At 35.5% G+C, this 18,868-nt stretch overlaps 2 protein-coding genes across 8 annotated transcripts in view; one reads left to right on the top strand and one right to left on the bottom strand.

Annotated features, from left to right (window-relative positions):
- The window catches only part of Snup (snurportin-1), a 73,723-nt gene extending 63,236 nt beyond the window's left edge, over positions 1-10,487 (bottom strand). For 2 of the 7 annotated variants that reach the window (XM_081747959.1, XM_081747953.1), the window contains exon 1: positions 10,200-10,465. The gene's annotated coding sequence lies outside the window, so the exon portion shown is untranslated. Of the gene's footprint in view, positions 1-9,201; positions 9,227-10,199 lie in introns of those variants that run through there. The other 5 variants (XM_081747933.1, XM_081747928.1, XM_081747926.1 and 2 more) reach the window with 5 other exon arrangements.
- Positions 10,488-11,040: 553 nt separating this feature from the next.
- Positions 11,041-18,868, top strand: part of LOC145677432 (U3 small nucleolar ribonucleoprotein MPP10) — a 52,180-nt gene continuing 44,352 nt past the window's right edge. The window contains exon 1 of the mRNA XM_081747922.1: positions 11,041-11,240. Within this exon, the coding sequence (XP_081604048.1) occupies positions 11,074-11,240 (167 nt within the window). The 5' untranslated portion in view covers positions 11,041-11,073. The remainder of the gene's footprint in view (positions 11,241-18,868) is intronic.

The following is an 18,868-nucleotide window of genomic DNA, read 5'->3' as shown; positions in this document are numbered from 1 at the left end:
ACTTTCACTTTATCTTGCTCTTCATCCTTCCCCAAGATATACGTCAGTCACTACCTGCTGTTATACATAGATTGCAGTTATGTATCCATTTATATCTGCCATTGTCGTCCAATTTTTTTAAGTGTCTGTTCCAATGAACCCTGGCAATACGAAAATACCTTGTTTAAAGAAAGAAAGAAAGAAGAAAAAAAAAAAGAACAACTAAAGCAACCGAATTGAATGCGTAAAATTTTTGTTCCAGGAACTGTTTGTGCCTTGTTGAAGCGATACACGGTGAACATAAAATGCACCCCGGTAACGTCTACATACAACTATCGGAGTGTTAGAATTTCATTATCATATGGATGCTGCAGACTTCCTTGGGCTGTCAACCTCATAGCCGTGCCACCAACCGCTTCACACGCCCCTTTCCATGAGCTGTTGCAGCTAAATGCCTTTCAGCATCTATGCCAAAATCAGCGTTATGTAAACATAAATTTAAAAAGTTCTTTTTATTTTGTACTGAGCATTAGATCCATCAGAAGATGCGTACCTTCTACAATCTAAACTGGTCTATTAAGAACTCAGTAAGTTTCTATTGGAAGCAGTACACAGCCGTAGTGTTCTGTTGGAGTCACTTAACAGGCATGTTCTGTTCTTGTTTTCCCTTTATAGTGCAATATAAATGGATAAACAAGGACTTGTTTACACCTCACTACATATGTGTAGATTTCTGAAAAATCACAAAAAGCTCTGATTCACTTAATTCGCAATGAAGTCATGGCGCACCAACACAGACAGCCTGTCACAAAAGAAATCAATGAAATGAGGTGCAGATTACTGTAATCTTTCTAAATTACATCTGTCCACAGAAATCCATTATCGAAAAAATAAATTTTGCACTACGTTTACATCAATTGCCTGCTCACATATTCCACGGGCATAACATATAATTCTCCATGTGGCAGTCTGCTGGTGAATGGTACACTCATGTCCAAAATGACTGTCGCATATCTATAACTGTCTTTTTGTAAGAATGCTTCTATAACTGTCTTCTTGTAAGAAGATAATGATTTTACAGGGTACTTTTAATATTGATACTATGTGTATAATCGGAAAATGTATATTTGTGGTAAATTTCATAGGAAAAGAATTATAAATACGAAAATTAGAACGAGTAAAATAAAATATTGCTAAATGGACAAGAAAATTTTATTTTCGTTTTATTGTTCTTATTTACTGCTCTTTTGACATGAAATTTGACACATACATGTCTTTGCTGATTATACACACACTACAATTATAAGAAATACCGGGCGAATTCTTTATCAAATTATATTCCTGCAACAAGATATTTATAGACATGCGACAATAATTTTGGACATGAGTGTACATATGCATACAGCGTATGCACCACTCTGACCTGCCAGGATATAAATTTTAGGCCTCAAACCAACAACCATATTATGGTAGTTTTCTTTTAACAGTTTGTATTCCTCCATTAAACTGCACAAACAAGTCTATTGAAAACTTTAATTTTATGTTTATATATATATATATATATATATATTAGGGCGGAGTGAAAAATCACTTTTTTATATATCAAAAACGCAATAGTGCGGAAAAGTTGTCAATTGATGTTGATAAAATACTGTAAAAATTTCGTCGCTGAAATCGAATATCTTCGGGTGGCGAATCGCCAAAAAAGATTTTGTGTCTTTATAGGGTATGCAAACCCGCCGTACACATCAATCTTTTGCGTCTCTACGGTAAATGAACAAAAGTATAACCCATATTTCTTAAGTTAAGTAATATATAAAATTTAAGAAATGTATTCTGTATGATTTAGGCACATTTTGGATCACACACTAGTCAATTTGATCAAAATAACAATCTACTTAATACAAAATACATATTTTTTCTGCATCTCTCTGCTTGTTTCAGCGAAACGACCCAGGACCCACGACGAGGACGTGAGTGCCGGTCATGTCCCTCCCATACCCACCCTACCATCCATACACGTATGTTCAAAATTAGATCTTTCGTTATTTGCAGAGCATAGTTTGTCTTTGTTTCTACGTTTGGTTTACAAATCGGTATTTTTAGTTTGTCTGATAAAACCATCTCTGCCACAAACTGCTGCAGATGCTTCTCTTACAATTTTCACGCAGCGTTCTGTACGTAATGTGACAGGAGTATTTTAAAGCTCTTTTTATGACTGGGTGTTCACGGTTATTATTGCAGATTTTCAACTTTTTTTGTTGGAAAACAAGACAACGCTGGAGGATGCCTCACTTCAACTGATTCCCAATTAATAAGGTTTGTGAAATCGTTTGCATTGAAATTGAGCTTTGGTAGCATATATATATATTTTTTTACATGTGATTCATTGTCTTCTTTAGCTGGTCTTCCTCGTTTCATCTTCCTACTGATATTACTGTCATAATATCTGCTCTTCTCATTCCTAGCTTTTCCCATTACGTTGACTATCTTCCTATATGCCTCTTTTCTGACGTGAAGTCTTTCATCGTCAACCATAGAAAGCAATATATTCTCCGGGTGTGCGAAATAACAGTTACTTTGGATTACGCACTTCTTGAACCAATTGCCGCTCCTTTTGTGGTATGTACCTTGAAGAAGTTCTCATTAACCACAAGTGTTTAGCTCCATCTTTACAAGTAGCGTATCTCTTTGCTGAAAAAAAGCGACCTCCAGTCTCTTTCCTGCATAGAGTTTGATCTTTAAGACCATCAAAGTACAAGTCTCTAAGATCCTTTCCTTTGGCCATTAGCACTTCCTTTTGTCCTATATTTTCCCTTTCTCGCCGGAAATTCTATCATCTAGCCTGCATTTTGTGGATCAATTAGTCCAAAAGATTGCAATGTAGCTGTTGCTATCAAAGCAGTTGCACGATCAGATGTTCGAAATCGGTCTGCCAGCATACCGAGAAGACTAAGGACATATCGTTGTTGCTTGCTTCTTTTTTCTCTAATATTCTGTTGTTTCGCAAAGTAATCATCAACACCTGACTCATCGCTATCATAAGATGATGTCTGGAGTTCATTAGAAGTACTCGTTTGTGATGTGTAAGAAGACTGTTGGCGGGTGGTCTCTCGTGATTTACTTTTAGTGCGTATGATTAGTTTTAAAGTCTCCTCGTAGTCAACTCACTCTATTCAGGCTACTCGTGTTGTTCTCTGTTCTTGCAGAAATGTCCACTTCTTTCTAGGTACTTTCTTTCTTAATTCACATGAGCACATGGAAAGTTCATGACATTTACAGGAACATATATCAAAAGACTTCGTGTAATCTTGTTTAAATATATCCATTTTTCTGGAAACTAGCAGAAGCTTTCGTTTTCTTCTCAGATTTAACAAACTTCTTATATACTTTCCGCGCAAAGCAAGTAGAAACTGAACTACACGTTCTAACGACAAAGAAGGGATGGAAGCTTTGCCCTAAACAGATTTCACACATTCAGCAACGTCTCTCGCCAACTTCTTTACAGATCCATCATACCCTTTCTCACACTTCTCCAGCTCTACCAATTGAAAATAATGCTTCATTACATCTAATTTTGTGGGCAACTACACACCTGAAAGTTCAGCTGGATGTTCAAGCACGGGGTGAGTCGTTTTTAATCTTGTTCTTATCTTCGGCATGGTTAGAGTTTCAATATTGATATAATACAGATACAGGTTTCACACACATTACATAAAGTTTAATTTATAGTACAAAAACAAACTGTTTATATACGTACCAACTACGCACAACGAAGTAAATACTAGAACGCAATGTTAAGACCGCAAAATTACCTTGAAAAGATCGTCTTCCACACTCGAACAAAGTTGTCGAATACTAACCTTGTTTTTTTCTTTTTCAATACTGCTACTATCAATTGGACTAGTCCAAATTGAATTCTTATTCAGGGGAGGAAGTTAAACTCTATAATGCAGTACGAGATTTTTTTAAAATTAAAAAGAGTGTTGAAGGAAAAATTATAATGAACAATGAACACATTTATCGGCATATTAATTTAATGCTAGAACCTTATAAGAAACTACAAGTACAGTATATGATATGCAATATTTTGTTTTGCTAAAATGGGCTATTTTATGGTTCCAAATCTGCCTAAATCATCTAGAAATTATTTCTTCAAATTTATAGACTGTTTACGTTAAGAAATATAGGTAATAATTTGTTCACTTATTGTAGAAACACAAAAAAAGTTATGTGTACGGCGGGTTTGCATACCTTATAAAGACACAAAATCTTTTTTGGCGATTCGCCACCGGAAGATATTTGATTTCAGAAACAAAATTTTTACAGTATTTTATCAATATCAATTGACAACTTTTCCGCACTATTGCGTCTTCGATATATAAAAAAGTGATTTTTCGCTCCGCCCTAATATATATATATATATATACCTCTATTCCAGATATGACTCTAGTTACCTCATCACACTTACTTTAATTTGTGAAGTTTTAAGACTATGCAAAACAGAACTGTCTAGTGACTATCAGCCACTTGCAAAGGAGTCTAACATTGACTAAAGGCACTTTTCAAAGCTGACTGTACTCTGTTGCTTTTTCTCTGTAGAATATATCTTATATAACTTTTTCATTTCTACAGAGAACAGCTAAATCCAGAAGACAATTTGTACTGGAGAAGTAAACAGTTTCCTTATCAGACTCTGACCCTGTATCATCTACAGTCCTTGGCGACTAAAATCCAAATACGAAAAAGCTCTAGTCAATTTATAATTTAAAGGAAATTTCTGCAGATGTTTAAGAACAAATTTCTGAGTCACTTTCTGCAATTTCGGCGAAAATCTAAAATATCTAAATCCATTATTGGTTGATATTTCTTAAAACAAGTATATGTAGCAACACGAATGTCGTTTGCAAAGAAATTTTCTCAATTTTCCATCTATTCGTATACATGAACTCAAAGAACTAAAACTTCTGGTTTTACAAATTTATTTTCCATCACATTTTTTATCATTTCCGACATTGCTGTAAAGAAATGGACTGAGGGGGAAATTAGCCTGAAATTCAGTAAGGGAAAGTCCTACTTCTGGAGCAGGTATTTCAAAATTTCAAGTTTAGGGATGAGAATTATACCTTCATCCAACATACCTGACACGATTTGATAGCTCAAAAAACACGGAACTTTCTTATCCTTCCTGACGCGTTAAATATATAAAAGAATCTACGGATAAATATCAATGGCTCAAAGGAGAGCGCTATACCACTGAGCCACCGTGTTTTCTTTATTGATTGGACGAATTTTGAATGCTCACTGGATCACTTAGTGTCATCCATTCGCTGGACTTAGGATAGAGAATGTTTGGAAGTCGGATCTGCTGCCAAGTAGAATACTTCCCGTCGGTATACGTAAAAATAAACGTAGTCACTTCCAGTAATATACAGAGCTGATTTGCTGCTGTGTTTTGAAGGAAACTAAAGGAACCTTCAGTCAGGACGACTAATCCAGGGATCTGAATTCTAATTATGATAGGGTAGTGTTCTGCAACCTTTTTCTACTCGAATCACAGCATAAATTATCGATGCTCAACACTCGACACAGAACTTATTTCTCTCAAAACATATTTTACAACACTATTAACACAAATGTGTATAGTAATTAATTCATTATTGTTCTTATTGTTATTCCATTAGAATGTTATTAAACAAATTGAATCTTGCATTTGTTAGCAATTTAAAAACATGAGTTACATTTATTACGACAGATAAATGCAACGGATTTAAACTTCATATACGAAGTAATTTTGTAAAAAAAAAAAAAAAAAAAAAAAAATCTATTATACTATTAAAGTAAATAATTGTTGTCATACTTTCAATGTGAAACTTGTGCCTGCTTAACCACACGCAGGCAACTGATCCGTGGAGGAATCGTTGACAACGTAAGTCTCATGCCTTAATCGACGGATTTGGATCTTTCCAACTCTGATGTTTTCATTTCAGCCAACGTCGAGAACCTCAGTTAAAAGTAAATAAAACTACTGATCGTGTGTCAGTAGAGAGAAGGAATTTTTAGAATTTCACTAGCAGCTCTTGAACCAAGGAATATTTTCACCACCTTTTTTACAAGCAGCCTTTAACAACGTTTCAGCTCTTCGTGTGTGTGTGATTCTCCCTTTACGATAAGTTCGGTTACATATCATACAAGTAGCTTCCTGTACATTTTCCAAAACACGTATTGTAGTAATGAACGTTTCTTTGCTTTGATTCAACAACCGACGAATAAACGACTTGCATAGAATAAAATGTACAAGGATACAAAGCACCGTAACTGGGATATTTTAATTATAATAAAAACTCAATAATAAATTTCTTATAAATAAAAGTTCAAGTCACAACTTTACCCTATTCTCCTCGCCGTGGCACAGATAAATTGTAATAGAAGATTCTATTTTATACATTATATCGAGTTATTTACCTGTTATAATAATAATAATAATAATAATAATAATAATAATAATAATAATAATAATTTATTATTATTATTATTATTATTATTATTATTATTATTATTATTATTATTATTATTATTATTATTATTATTATTATTATTATTAGGTATTCTGCCTGTTGGCAAGTTCAAGGAGTAATGAGAGTTTTTTCTTTTTAGGTTCGGTCTGAAATTTCTTCCATATTTCTCTATCTTCAGCTTCCTCTTTTAACTCCCAATATTTTTGTCTATTTTTCCGATCATCGATCAGTTGTGTTCTTCTTTTTCCTACTTCTCGCTTTCTTACCGTCTTTCCTTCTATGACAGTATGAAGAAGACAATTTGTTCACAACAAGTGTCCAAACCAATTAGCCCTCTTCTCTCCTCCAACTTTTAAAGCATTTTCGTTTGTTACTCTCCCCATCAATTTTATTTTCTGCGTCTTTCTCAAACACCACATTTCGAAGCTCTCTAAATACTTTTTCTCTAACTTCCGTAATATCCAAGTCTCTGAACCATACAGTCCAATACTCCTATATAGCACTTGACCAGTTTATTCCTTAGTCCAATATTATTTCTCTACAAAATTAATTACTTCCTTCTTTCTAGAAATTGAAATAAGCGAGTGCCAATGGGGTAACGTGTCTTCCACGAAACGCTAATAAGGTTTGAGGAACTCCGTTTGTGGACAAAGGTAATTCCATACTGTCATGCGTACAACAGAACATGAGTGCTTAAACGGTATATTAAGTGGGAACACGGCTTTACTTGTACGTACGAAATTTAATAAAAGCCAATTCCGTGACTTTCAGGACTTTTTACGTATAAGTTGAATTCCGTGACTTTTAAAGGTTTTCCAGATCGGTTGGATACACGCGAAGCTATTGTAAGCTAACAACACACGGAGCGGATTAAATCCGTGGCTGCAAATAGCGCCTGTCCACCCAGTGCTTTTCGCTTTATCTCTACCATCTCAAATGTCCCCACTTCTTACTGGTTCATGAAACAACTCTTCTCGTGCATTGACATCGTCAGCAATGGAGGAACAGACGATGCCCATTCAATATTAATTTTTAAAAAATCCCAAAATGATTTAAAAGGGAATGGTTCGACAAAAATTCATGGTGTTTATAAGGCAGAGTAGGTCCATGTACCTTATGTTATATTCCTTTGTGTTTACCTGTTAGTCAGTTTCATATTTTGGACCTACTTTCTGGCGCTTAACCCAAATTTATTGCCTTCTTCAGCGCTTTTTTTTTTTTTTTTTTTTAAATATAGAAAACTAACGTTGATTGTGGGACTACATCCCGTTAATTATCTTTTTCCTAATAGAATTACTTTTATTACTTCGTTATTGCTCAAGAATATTTATGTAAAGAAAATTGTATAAAGTACTAATGGAAGTAAGAAATCATAACATACGGTATTTTAGTAAAATTAATAAATTACGTTCTTCAGTATATTAATGAAAGGAGGAAACAACCGATTTATTTTACACACCACAATCCTCTGTAGATGCGAATGAAACAATTTACAAAGAGTGAAAAACTGGCTTGACTGGACCGGGACTCGAACCCAGGATCTCCGGCATACCGTGACAGTACGTTAACCACTACGCGTATTATTTAATTTCCCTGTTTTCCTTTCATGCAAATGCAGAATTCACAGTGACGAGGGTACCTTAAAAAAACTTATTGATAAAATTACCGTAATGATTTACTTTCCACGGGCTATGTAGAAGAGCGCTAACTTCTGGTGCAAAGAGGCTCCTGGTTTGACCCCGCCCCACATAAGTTTGTGGTGACAATATCGCAGCCGTGGGTTTTCTTTACCTACTCGGGCTTCCTCCCATATCATCATATTCCGCAAATATTTAGAATAATTCACTTCCGTTAACCATCCGCTTCCTTTGCCCCGAACGGCATATGCGTATAACATAAAACCGAAAAACAACAGATATTTATTATTTGTCTCTTCTTCCATGCGATATGTTTACAAGTCTCTTTCCCGAATTTTAATATCTACAGCTCAAGAACGAAAAGCAAATTGGAGATTATTAAAATGGCCATCATGGAAATCAAGTTACAACGACCATCTTCTGATTTGAGGTTTGGGGTATGATTAAATTCCTCTCACAAATCACTTGGTAGTGTTACGGTTCTTTATTTATAATTGTGATGAGTGTAAATACAGAGTGAACATAATGACAAAAACTAGTGAAAACACAAACCAACTTGCGTTAAGTGGTCACTAACAGCCACGAATGTTACTCAACTGAGTCAGAGCAGGTGCGTCAGCGACGGTGGGTATACGCATAAACGTGGTCATTTACATTGGTACCGTACACTATAAGACTCATTACCGGCTCCGGAGCCATCGATGGGTTTGGGAAAGATACTAAATGTCATCCGAGATTTGTATTAAGATAAATACAACTTAGGACATAATATTTTATTTTACCTCTTCCAAACTCGGATATTTCAACATAAGTAGCTTCTTTTCGATTCTTTTAATAAGAAGTTTGTCAACATCACTTGAAAGTATTTTTTCAAATAAATCGTCACCAATGAGAACCTTAAAAAACTTTTCTGTGCATTTTCTAGTAGATAAGTCACCATCAAACAGAAATCTTGCAGCAGTAGTTAAAATCCGTCCCCTTGTTTTTAAGCAAGCTGTATTTAACAGAACATCACTACCATAAACCAAGACGATATCAGCTAATAATCTCATGGTTGCAGCACGTACCAACGGATTCTTGTTTGATCCATAATTTGCTATCGCTCTTAATGTATGACTAGGAGGAACAGACGATATAATATCATCTAATGCATCATTCGCAGCGTTACGAATGGTAGGATTTATGTCTCCTGTTTTTAGAAGCAGACTGCCTATCAATTCGTCAAATTCAGGCCGCTGTACGCATAACATGTTCTTGAAGAGCTCGCCAGTGGCTTGACATGCTATCCTTACAACATAGGATCTAGGAGTGGAAAGCATACGACTCACTGTCCGATATATAATGTGACTTGAAGATGTGAAAAAATCATTAGCTGATTTTGATAAGGTTACTATGTCTTGCAATCCATTTATCACCGTTTCCCAATCTTCATGTTGGAGTTGCTTTACCAATTCTTTTACTTTGTCCTCTACAACATTACAAGACGACTTTCTCGATAGCTTGTCGCAATGTGATTCTCTACTTTTACACCTTAGGGATAAAATTTCATCTGGGCTATTGGGAGAACGAACAGTAACGGTGTCAACTTCATGTAAGCTTGGCTCAGATTTACATTCCCACGTTCTGCTAACTTTGTCTGTCCTATGCAGAATGCCTGTTTTTTTCTGATTGGTTGATACATCTTCCTTTTGCGGAAATTTTTCTTTCCAATAACCTAATCCTCGACAAAATGGACATATCACAAACGAATCTCTAGTTTTGTGGAGAGGTGATGTAGGCCGGGACGGTGTTTTCTTGTTTGACATGCTTCTAGATTACACTGCAGACATTAATTCAAAAGAAATATGCTCTCAAAGAGCTATGTAGGTTGAAAAATTGGTGCTACATTTTTTTTATGGATTTTGATATGGCCAAAAACTAAACCGCATACTAGTGGTTTAAGATATAGGCCTATCTGTATCCATAACTACACATTCTTGTCAAGACTATTCTTAACCATCAGCTACAATTAAGATTTATCCTACAAATAAACTGAATATCTACTAAGAAATCATTTCAATACTACCTCAAATCTCCAAGACTTTTTTCTTCAAAATAAACGTAACACAAATCTTACTTTCATACATGCCTCCCTGATGTACAAACAGCAAACGGCACACCAACAATAATATCCAGAAATTATTAGAAGTTTAAAAAATAAATATTATAATTAACTTATTACTTCATTTAGTAGCCTCATCAAAACGAACGTAATTGATTATCCAATACAATTAGGAAAGTAATTCATATAAAAACGTAACTATCAATTAATCTGGTAAGCATTAACACTGGGTATGAAAAATTTATATGACAACATGAGAATATGGCAAAAATACGAGATTCACGGGTAATAAAATGGACAATTATTGAAATTTCATCATTAGTTAAAAATGGTTAATCGGAAAAATAAATATGGGTTATGGTGCTCTACATTTTGCAAAATTCACAGGCAAAACTCAATACTTTGCATGATAAGCCATATTTATAACGAAAATTTCTGCAAGCGATAGAATTAAATACAAAGTAATACACTTGTATTTTATCCTTACAAGTGTTTTACTACAAATAAAATAAGCAAGTGCATATGAAAGGCGACTGTATTTTCTTCAAATAAACGAATACAATTGCAATAGTGAGAAGCAAGATAAGAAGGATAAATATCTTAGCATAGTTTGCGAATCGCAACGCAACGCTAATACTGCAATAATTAATGGTAGCCACAACGCTGACTATCTCAAACTAAAACGCAAGGTCTGCGTGGGGTTTGTCAAGCTGGTAAAGTACAAGTGAGGCTCAAGTGAGGGTGCTCTTCCCTACATTCGAATTCCAGATTTGGACCTTAGCATGAAACACCGCTCTGTGATGTTTCATTATTGACTGGTTTCATATGATAACTAAAGATGGCTCTGTCTAAAAATAGTGCAAGGGTTGTAGAAGAAAAACATACACATGTGGGTTTTGTGTCTAAATGTAGTGACATGGAAGGATGTGTTGAGGGAATTGAAGTTCTTCGTGAACAATTAAATAAGTTCAATATTTTGACTAAGAAGCCTGAAAAATATTTAGGGTAAGGAGTGCTTGATATTTCTTGTTCTTTGAGAATTTCAAAGCTAATGATCGTGTACTGTACAAAGTGATTTCTTATATGTAGATTAAATTTATTTCTTCTTGCAGGGTTCGTACTTACCTCTAAAATCTGGAAAGGTCAGAGAATTCGTGCTCAGTGGGGACCCTATTTTAGTAGATCTCAGTTTAGCGTAATTCATTATTCTAGTCCACAGGTAGACTTCCTCACAGTATTAGGCCACATACGAACCGATTTAATGCGCCAGACAATACACAAAATTCGGCCTATGTTTAGCAAAAGAGGTCAACTCTTTTCTCTAAAAAATGTTATATGTTATATGTTATGTTCTCTAAAAAAGTAGAAATGGAATATCGCTTATTTCTACTACTATTAGATTAGTTTATGTTAGGTTACGTTACGTTATGTCTAAATAGTTGCATCATTCATTTCTTCTGTATTTTTTTTTTTTTTTTTTTTTACGTGCTTCTGGGCCCCTTGCACTGAACATACTCCCAATATTCGTATTGACAAGTGCATTTTTAACCTGCACGGAATGCTTCGCGGACTGTAAATTAATTGAAGATTTGTATGTAAGCTAGCGTGTAGATTGATGAGCTGCGAGTCATTGAAAAAGTGTTAATTCACTGGCTGTGAACGGTAGTAGTTCCCACTTTGAGTAGCCGGTAGCTTGCAGATATCACTGACAAAGGGGAAGGTTTTAGAACACAGGTCCCCCCACATCTAGGTTAGTGTCTAGATTGGTTCCTATCTGTGCCAAATTTAATATTTAATTCACACAATATTGCCACGCGAGCGTTAGCGAGTGCAGGCGTGTTAGAGCTCCACAGGGCACGTTCTTTTCTGTCTTTATTATAGTTAAATGGGAAGGGGAACCTGTGTTCTAGATCCTTGCCCGGACAAAGTGCTGCAAACCTAGAACCTTATAACAACCTGTTTTGAAAGGCAGAAATTTCCATTTTGCTCTTAAATCTGGCATTTAGTATCTCTCCTAAATCAGGGTTTATACACTACCTGGAAAACCTGGAAATATCAGGGAAATTGAGTTCAATATTTTTGTATATTTTGAATGTATTCAAGTATAGAACAAAAGTAATTACTTATTAATTCTCTTAGCAGGCTTCTCAACTTAATATTTTTTCAATTTAAATTTTATTTATTTTACTTGGGCGTTCAGAAATGATTAGCACTACAATTAATTTGTTTTCACAGGAACCATTTATTGAACAAACGATTATAGTTTATTTTAGAGGTATTCTCCGGCAATGTCTATGCACCTTTGCCACCGTTCTGAAAGCTTCCTTATTTGTGTAGCAAACCATTCTTTGCATTTCTCTCTGCCACTGGCGGACAAATGTATGGAGTTCATCACTTGTGTTGAACTTTTTACCTTTCATGCTCTCTTTCATTGTGTCGAATAGAACATAGTCGCTAGGAGCCAGGTCCAGCGAATATAGAGGATGCGACAGTACACTAAACCCTAGTTCATGCACTGTGGCAATTGTCTGGCGATTGACATGTGGCCGTGCATTGTCGTATAGGAGAAAACCGTCACGGCCCCATTTTCCTTGTCGGCGTTGTTGGATGCATCGGTGGAGTTTATGCAGTGAACTGCAGTAGCTCTCACTGTCGATGGATGTATTGGGAGGGAGCCATTCCATCAGTAGTATCCCTTCCTTATCCCAGAAAATTTTCGCCATTTGTTTGCGCACGAATAGTCCCATTCGTGCCTTCTTGGGGCGTGAGCTTCCAGTATGCCTCCATTCCATGGACTGGCGTTTCTTTTCTGGAGTCTCGTAGAGGAACCAAGTTTTGTCGACGGTGACCAGACGCTCAAAGAACTCGGTCGGATTTTCACTGTACTGTTGTATCAACTGCTTGCAAATCTCCACACGCTTTTGTTTCTGTGCAACGGTGGCGTCATGAGGTACCCATTGTGCACACACCTTGTGCAGCTTCAAATCCGTATGAATGATAGTGTAGAGGGAATCCTGTGATAGACCTGTTTCTTTCTCTAAGTTCATCAAACGTGATTCTCCTGTGCTCCATTATCAAATCATTCACTCGCGCGGCATTGTTTGGTCTGCGTGCAGTTGCAGGACGCCCAGTGCTTTTGTGTTTTACAGCACTGTCTTTGCCTTCTATGATTTCGGTTACCCAACGAAACACGGATCTGCGACTTGGTGCTGTATGGGGATATACGGCTAATGATCTGTTGTGGATGTCTGAAGTATTCACTCCTTCCCTCCAGAGAAACCACACTGTCCACCGTTGCCCATATGTGTCTGCTTTCATGCTGTCCACCAGCGTCCTGGCAAGTTGGAACAACTGCTGCTACAATGTGCTACCTACGGAAAGAAACATAACCATTTAGTGGAGTTTGATAGTACTATAGTCTATCTTAATGCATACATAAACGAACATTTCAAACTGCTACTTGGCACCAGTTATAGGGGGGAGTGCCAATCATTATTGAACAAACTAAAAAAAATATTTATTTTCTTGTGACTCAATATTTAATTGCAATCGTTCATTGGGGAAAAGAGTGGCCATTCTTCAATATATAAATAGTTTATTCTCAAAATTTATGTTCTCTTACTGTTAGCTTCTTCCACTAGACCAGGAAATTGCAAAACATACCAGGAAAACCTGGAAAGTTAGGGAAATTGAGTGCAATGTTTTTGTATGAACCCTGTAAATCCATCGACGGCTCCGAAACCAATACTATGACTTACAGTGAACTGTTGTAAACGATTACTGAGAATCGCAGGTTAACTAACCTAATCTAACCATAATCACTACCAAGTGAGTCAAGAGTCACCCAACTGATTTGGGGGAGAAACTAAATAATATCTTAAATCTCCCACCTGCTATACTAATTTTAAAATTTTCAAAAATTTATAAAATATGAAAATTAAAAGTAATGTATATCACTTTTTTCGGGTATATTTGGTGAATCCCCCAAAGCACTTGGTTTGACTCTGGCTCACTTGGTAGGGCTTATAGTTCGTTATTTGTAACTGTGATGTAGTCAAGAGTATAAATATAGTGTGGAAGTATGGCATAAAAACTAGAGTGTAAAACACGAATCAACCTGTGGTAGGTGGCAACAAAAAAACACGGGTGTTGTGTAACTGAGTCAGAACAGGAGGGCCCGAGCGTTAGCGACGGGGAGCGTCCATAAGGGGCAGGCGCCTCTGCGACGATGGTTCATTTTCAACGTCTCACTATGATAAATTACTTTGTCTGCTAGAAAACTGTCTCAGTAATAGGACACAATGAGTTTCAGTTTCAGGTTACTTTTCTGACTTAATTCTCGTAACTTCTGGAGTTCCTCAAGGCGGTGTTCTGGATCTACTTCTATTCCTATTATACATGAACGATCTGCCTTGTTTGTTCACAAACAGCTCTACCGATATTCATCTATTTGCTGATGATTGCAAACTCTAGAGACAAGTTCAATCAGAGTACGACGCTGTATGATGCTTCAATTCTTCTCAAGTGGTATAACTCTTGGAAACTAACTTTAAACATTGAAAGATTTGCTTCTCTTACGATTTCTCTAAAAAAAGGAATTTATGAACCACATCTACAAAATTGATCGTAAGAACATAAATCCTGCCATCTCTTTCAAAGATCTTGGTGTTATCATTGACAGTAAGTTTACTTTTGCGGATCATATAAGCACAATATCTTGTACTGCTATGAGAAAACTGGAACTCCTTTATCGCTTCACTGACATAAAAAGTCCTAATTCCATAAGATAGTTCTACAAGTCATATGTTACCCCCACTATTGAGTACTGTTCTTCTACCTGGTCTATGGCCTGCCCTATTCATTTAAAAAAAAAAAAATTAAATTCTGTAATTAATTTCTTTTTAGTCATTGTATCCTACCGAGTACCTCATCTACGAACACTTCCAAAAAATGACGTTCTAAATTCCCTCAATATCAAACTTCTCCAAGTGAGAAACAAAATTTCTGACCTAATATTTCTCCATAAAATTGTAAGTGACCACATATCACGTGAACAGTTATTTTCGCGTATCCGCTAGAACAACACGGTCTAGTGATATCTTTTACACTCGAGTGGCGAGGGTAAATATAGTCCAAAGGTCTCTTCTAAACCGAATTGTCAGTACTTATAATCAGTTACCAGAAACTGTAGACATTTTTTTCAAATGAGTATACTTTCAGATCACCTATAAATAAGCTATTTTTGTAATGTCGCTGTTGTGCTGTACCATCTTGAGCTCCAATTGTTATGTTGTTAAAATGTTTGGGTCTAAATTGGCTTAGTGCTGTATCTGAAACCAATGATAAATAAATAAAATAAAAAATTAGAAAAGTCGCAGTATCGGATCCGGAGCCGTCGATGGATTGGGAGGAGATACTAAATGCCATCCCTTTTTTTCAATAGTTCGATGAATTAGGTTACGTATTCGTAAATTCTAATCTTCTAAATTCCTAATAAGTAATTTCCTTAGTTTAGAGAGACTATAGAAATTGTTAAAAACAAGCAATTTTGTTAGAGTTTAGCATTTCCATGTCGCTTTTGTGCCATAATACTCTATTGAATGTGATGAAGCTAAACAAATTTAATTCAATTATTCCGTGTGGAACGTTTTAGAAATAGTTTGTTTCTCGTTTGGTAATTTACTTTTATCCATTCATGATTAAAAAAATAAAACTTCAGAGTACAATTTACGTTCTTTGTTGCTTGTTTTTTGAGATTCACAATTCCTACATACATCAATTTCACACTGATATGCACTTTCTAATAACAAAATTTAACAATTTTATTCAAGCTTCATTAGCATAGGCCTAGTTCTCACTCATACAGAATTTCGATGCTGTCGATGAAATAAATATATTAAAAAATCTCATATGTGCTGCCAATTTTAACGAAAATTCCTTGTATTCTTAGTTGAAAAATTCTCAAAAATCCAACAAAATGGGATTTTTCCTATGGGTTGGGATTACTGACGGGCAGTATATTATGATTATAAATACAGCATATTCTGAAATAAAAATCCCAATAATTCCGGACTTCATATTCGGTAACTAGTTGGAATGCCCATTTATCACATGCAGAATGGGTGTATTTGAGCCATTGCTCTCTTAAGGATACGCATTTCAATAATAGTGTAATTACTACCATCGTGCTGTGTTCCAAAAGATACTGTGAGGTAAGTACTGTGTTCCAAAAGTCATTTCAAGCTTGTAGGTCAGTTTCCTTGCTATAATGACAAATAGACAACATTTATTTCAATATGGCGAAACAATATAGAAATTGTAGAGATTCATCTGTAGCTTGAGGGGGCTCGTGAGATACTAAATTTTAAACCCCCATAACAAGGGCGATCATGCGTTCCGTTTTGACCGGGACAGTCCCGTTCCAGGGTCGTATCCCGGCCGTCCCGTCAGTAGTTGGAAAAAAGTTTGTCTTGTTTTATGCAAGTGAAAGAAGTAATTAACAATAACAAAGAGGCAGGAATTGAACTGAAATTCTCTACATTAAACATGACCTATAATTCGCTGTACTGCTCAAGAGTCAGTGTTTCACCCAATTTAATGTCAAGAATTCAAGCTAGGGCTAAGGAGCAAGTGCAAGCAGATATTTTGAACAGGCATTCCAACAATCAGAGATAAGTATTTGTTTTCATTTTCTAATTTTGACCAATCACAAACAGGCACTTATTTACATCTTTCAGATAGATAATTCTTTTACCATTGACAAGTAGGTTTTTTTTCTCGATGGTAAAATACTATATATTATAACACTTAAATTCCACACAACTGAAGTTTTCATATACACTACCTTACTGTGTCTATAGTAATAACTGTTATTTAGGCTAAGAACAGAGATCAGTAAATTAACCACACAGTAAAAGAAGGTTGTCCGTAATCGCTTATATAATATGCAACCTAATCTGTTAGGTCATAGTGTTCCAATTTATATATTTACGTTACCATTATTCTTAATATTTCAACTTCTGTACGAGGAAATATTGACTGAATTACCTTAATATCAAAAGTCACCTATTTTAAAATACAAATTTTCCTACTATTATTTTTAATAATTTTCCATGTCATGACTCATGAGAGAATAAATCCATGTTATATGTCTTCAAGTGTGTTACTGTTCAGATATTTGCACCAGAAGAATAAGACCTCGGTGAAGTTGGAGACATCGGTGTAGTTGTAGACAGCCAACAGATACCGCGTAGATATGCTCGTAATAAAATAATGGTGGTCCATGATTGCTAATTTAATTTCAGAGAAACTGAAGTGATATAAAAAATCAAGAGGTCCTGACAGCAACTGTAATTGTCGGGAAAGTAATAAGAAGTAAACTTCCCTTAAAACTAATTATCCCTTTTTACGAAGATCCGGCAGAACAGGAATTCCTCTTCTGCCTAAATATAAGATTAGATAAAAAATATGTTCCAAAGTGCTGTCGTTAAACAGAACAGGAAAACACCCACATCAGCAGCTGCTGCAATCACGTGAGTAATGCTGTCTTAGGCTTTCTGAACATTGCGCCTAATGTAACCACTGAATCCTTTTTGCCATTTCATTGAAGCTTCAATGATGACTCTCCAAGTATGAGACGTGTAGCAAGCATCAACAACATTCATGTATTCAGTATACGCTGATTCTAGCACATCCTGGGGTTCTAACTGCTTTTAAGCTAGTTACAATCTACATATGGCGCAAATTTTCTGACCTGCCCTTAAACCATTTTAGTCAGTAGCTCCAACTTATATTAGATGTTGAAATGGTGACTAGTAGTAAACGCTTTTTGACTGTGTGCTTGTCCTTCTCAGAAGGGTTGGAGCAGTGTTTTATGTCAGCACCAGAACATGATGGTGGCACAAATTTGGAAGTAAAAGCTGATTTCTTTCACTAGCTTTAGCTGACTTTTACCGGAATAAAATGTTAATGCTTATGGCAGTCAGAGCCGTCTGCGATAAAATACGGTGAATATTTAGTATTAGATTCAAGTGTAATATTTACAACGTCATCACAAGCAAGCAGCTTGTCATTAGATCACTATAAGAACTTAACGAATGCAGTAATAGCGTAGCCAGTACTAAAATTAACGTTTATATATGCATCAATTTGCTTTATAAGCATTCTAGCACATTCTAACGTATTTCAAAGTTTCTAAAATGTTTTAGAATCTTTTTTCTTTTATTTTTTATTCTAGTCTTAAACCACTGAACATAAACAATAAAAAAAACATATTCTTCTAAAATATTCTCATGTTCTGGAACATTATGAAATGTGCTAGAATATTAAAGAATACTTTAACTCATTCTGTAATTTTCTGACATATTTTATAATGTTCCAACACATTCTGTAATGTTCTAATGACATTCTATAATGTTTCAGTACTCTATAATACTATATAACATTATGTAATATTCTACATTTCAAAATGTTCTCACAGTATTTTGACGATGGTGACTTTCCAAACCTTCTTAGAAGTATTTTATTTACTGAAATGTAGAGTTCTAAAATTAAACAATATAGCTTCCAAAACTTGAAGCATGATGTTTCCAGTCGTAGCAAGAAAGTAAGATTGAAAAGGGTGCAATTGAGAT

Source organism: Thermobia domestica, chromosome 2, assembly GCF_964235325.1.
Source record: "Thermobia domestica chromosome 2, izTheDome1.hap1.1, whole genome shotgun sequence".
NCBI classification, from domain to species: domain Eukaryota; kingdom Metazoa; phylum Arthropoda; class Insecta; order Zygentoma; family Lepismatidae; genus Thermobia; species Thermobia domestica.
Note: the sequence above shows the minus strand (reverse complement) of the source record. Positions and strands in the feature narration are given on the sequence as shown.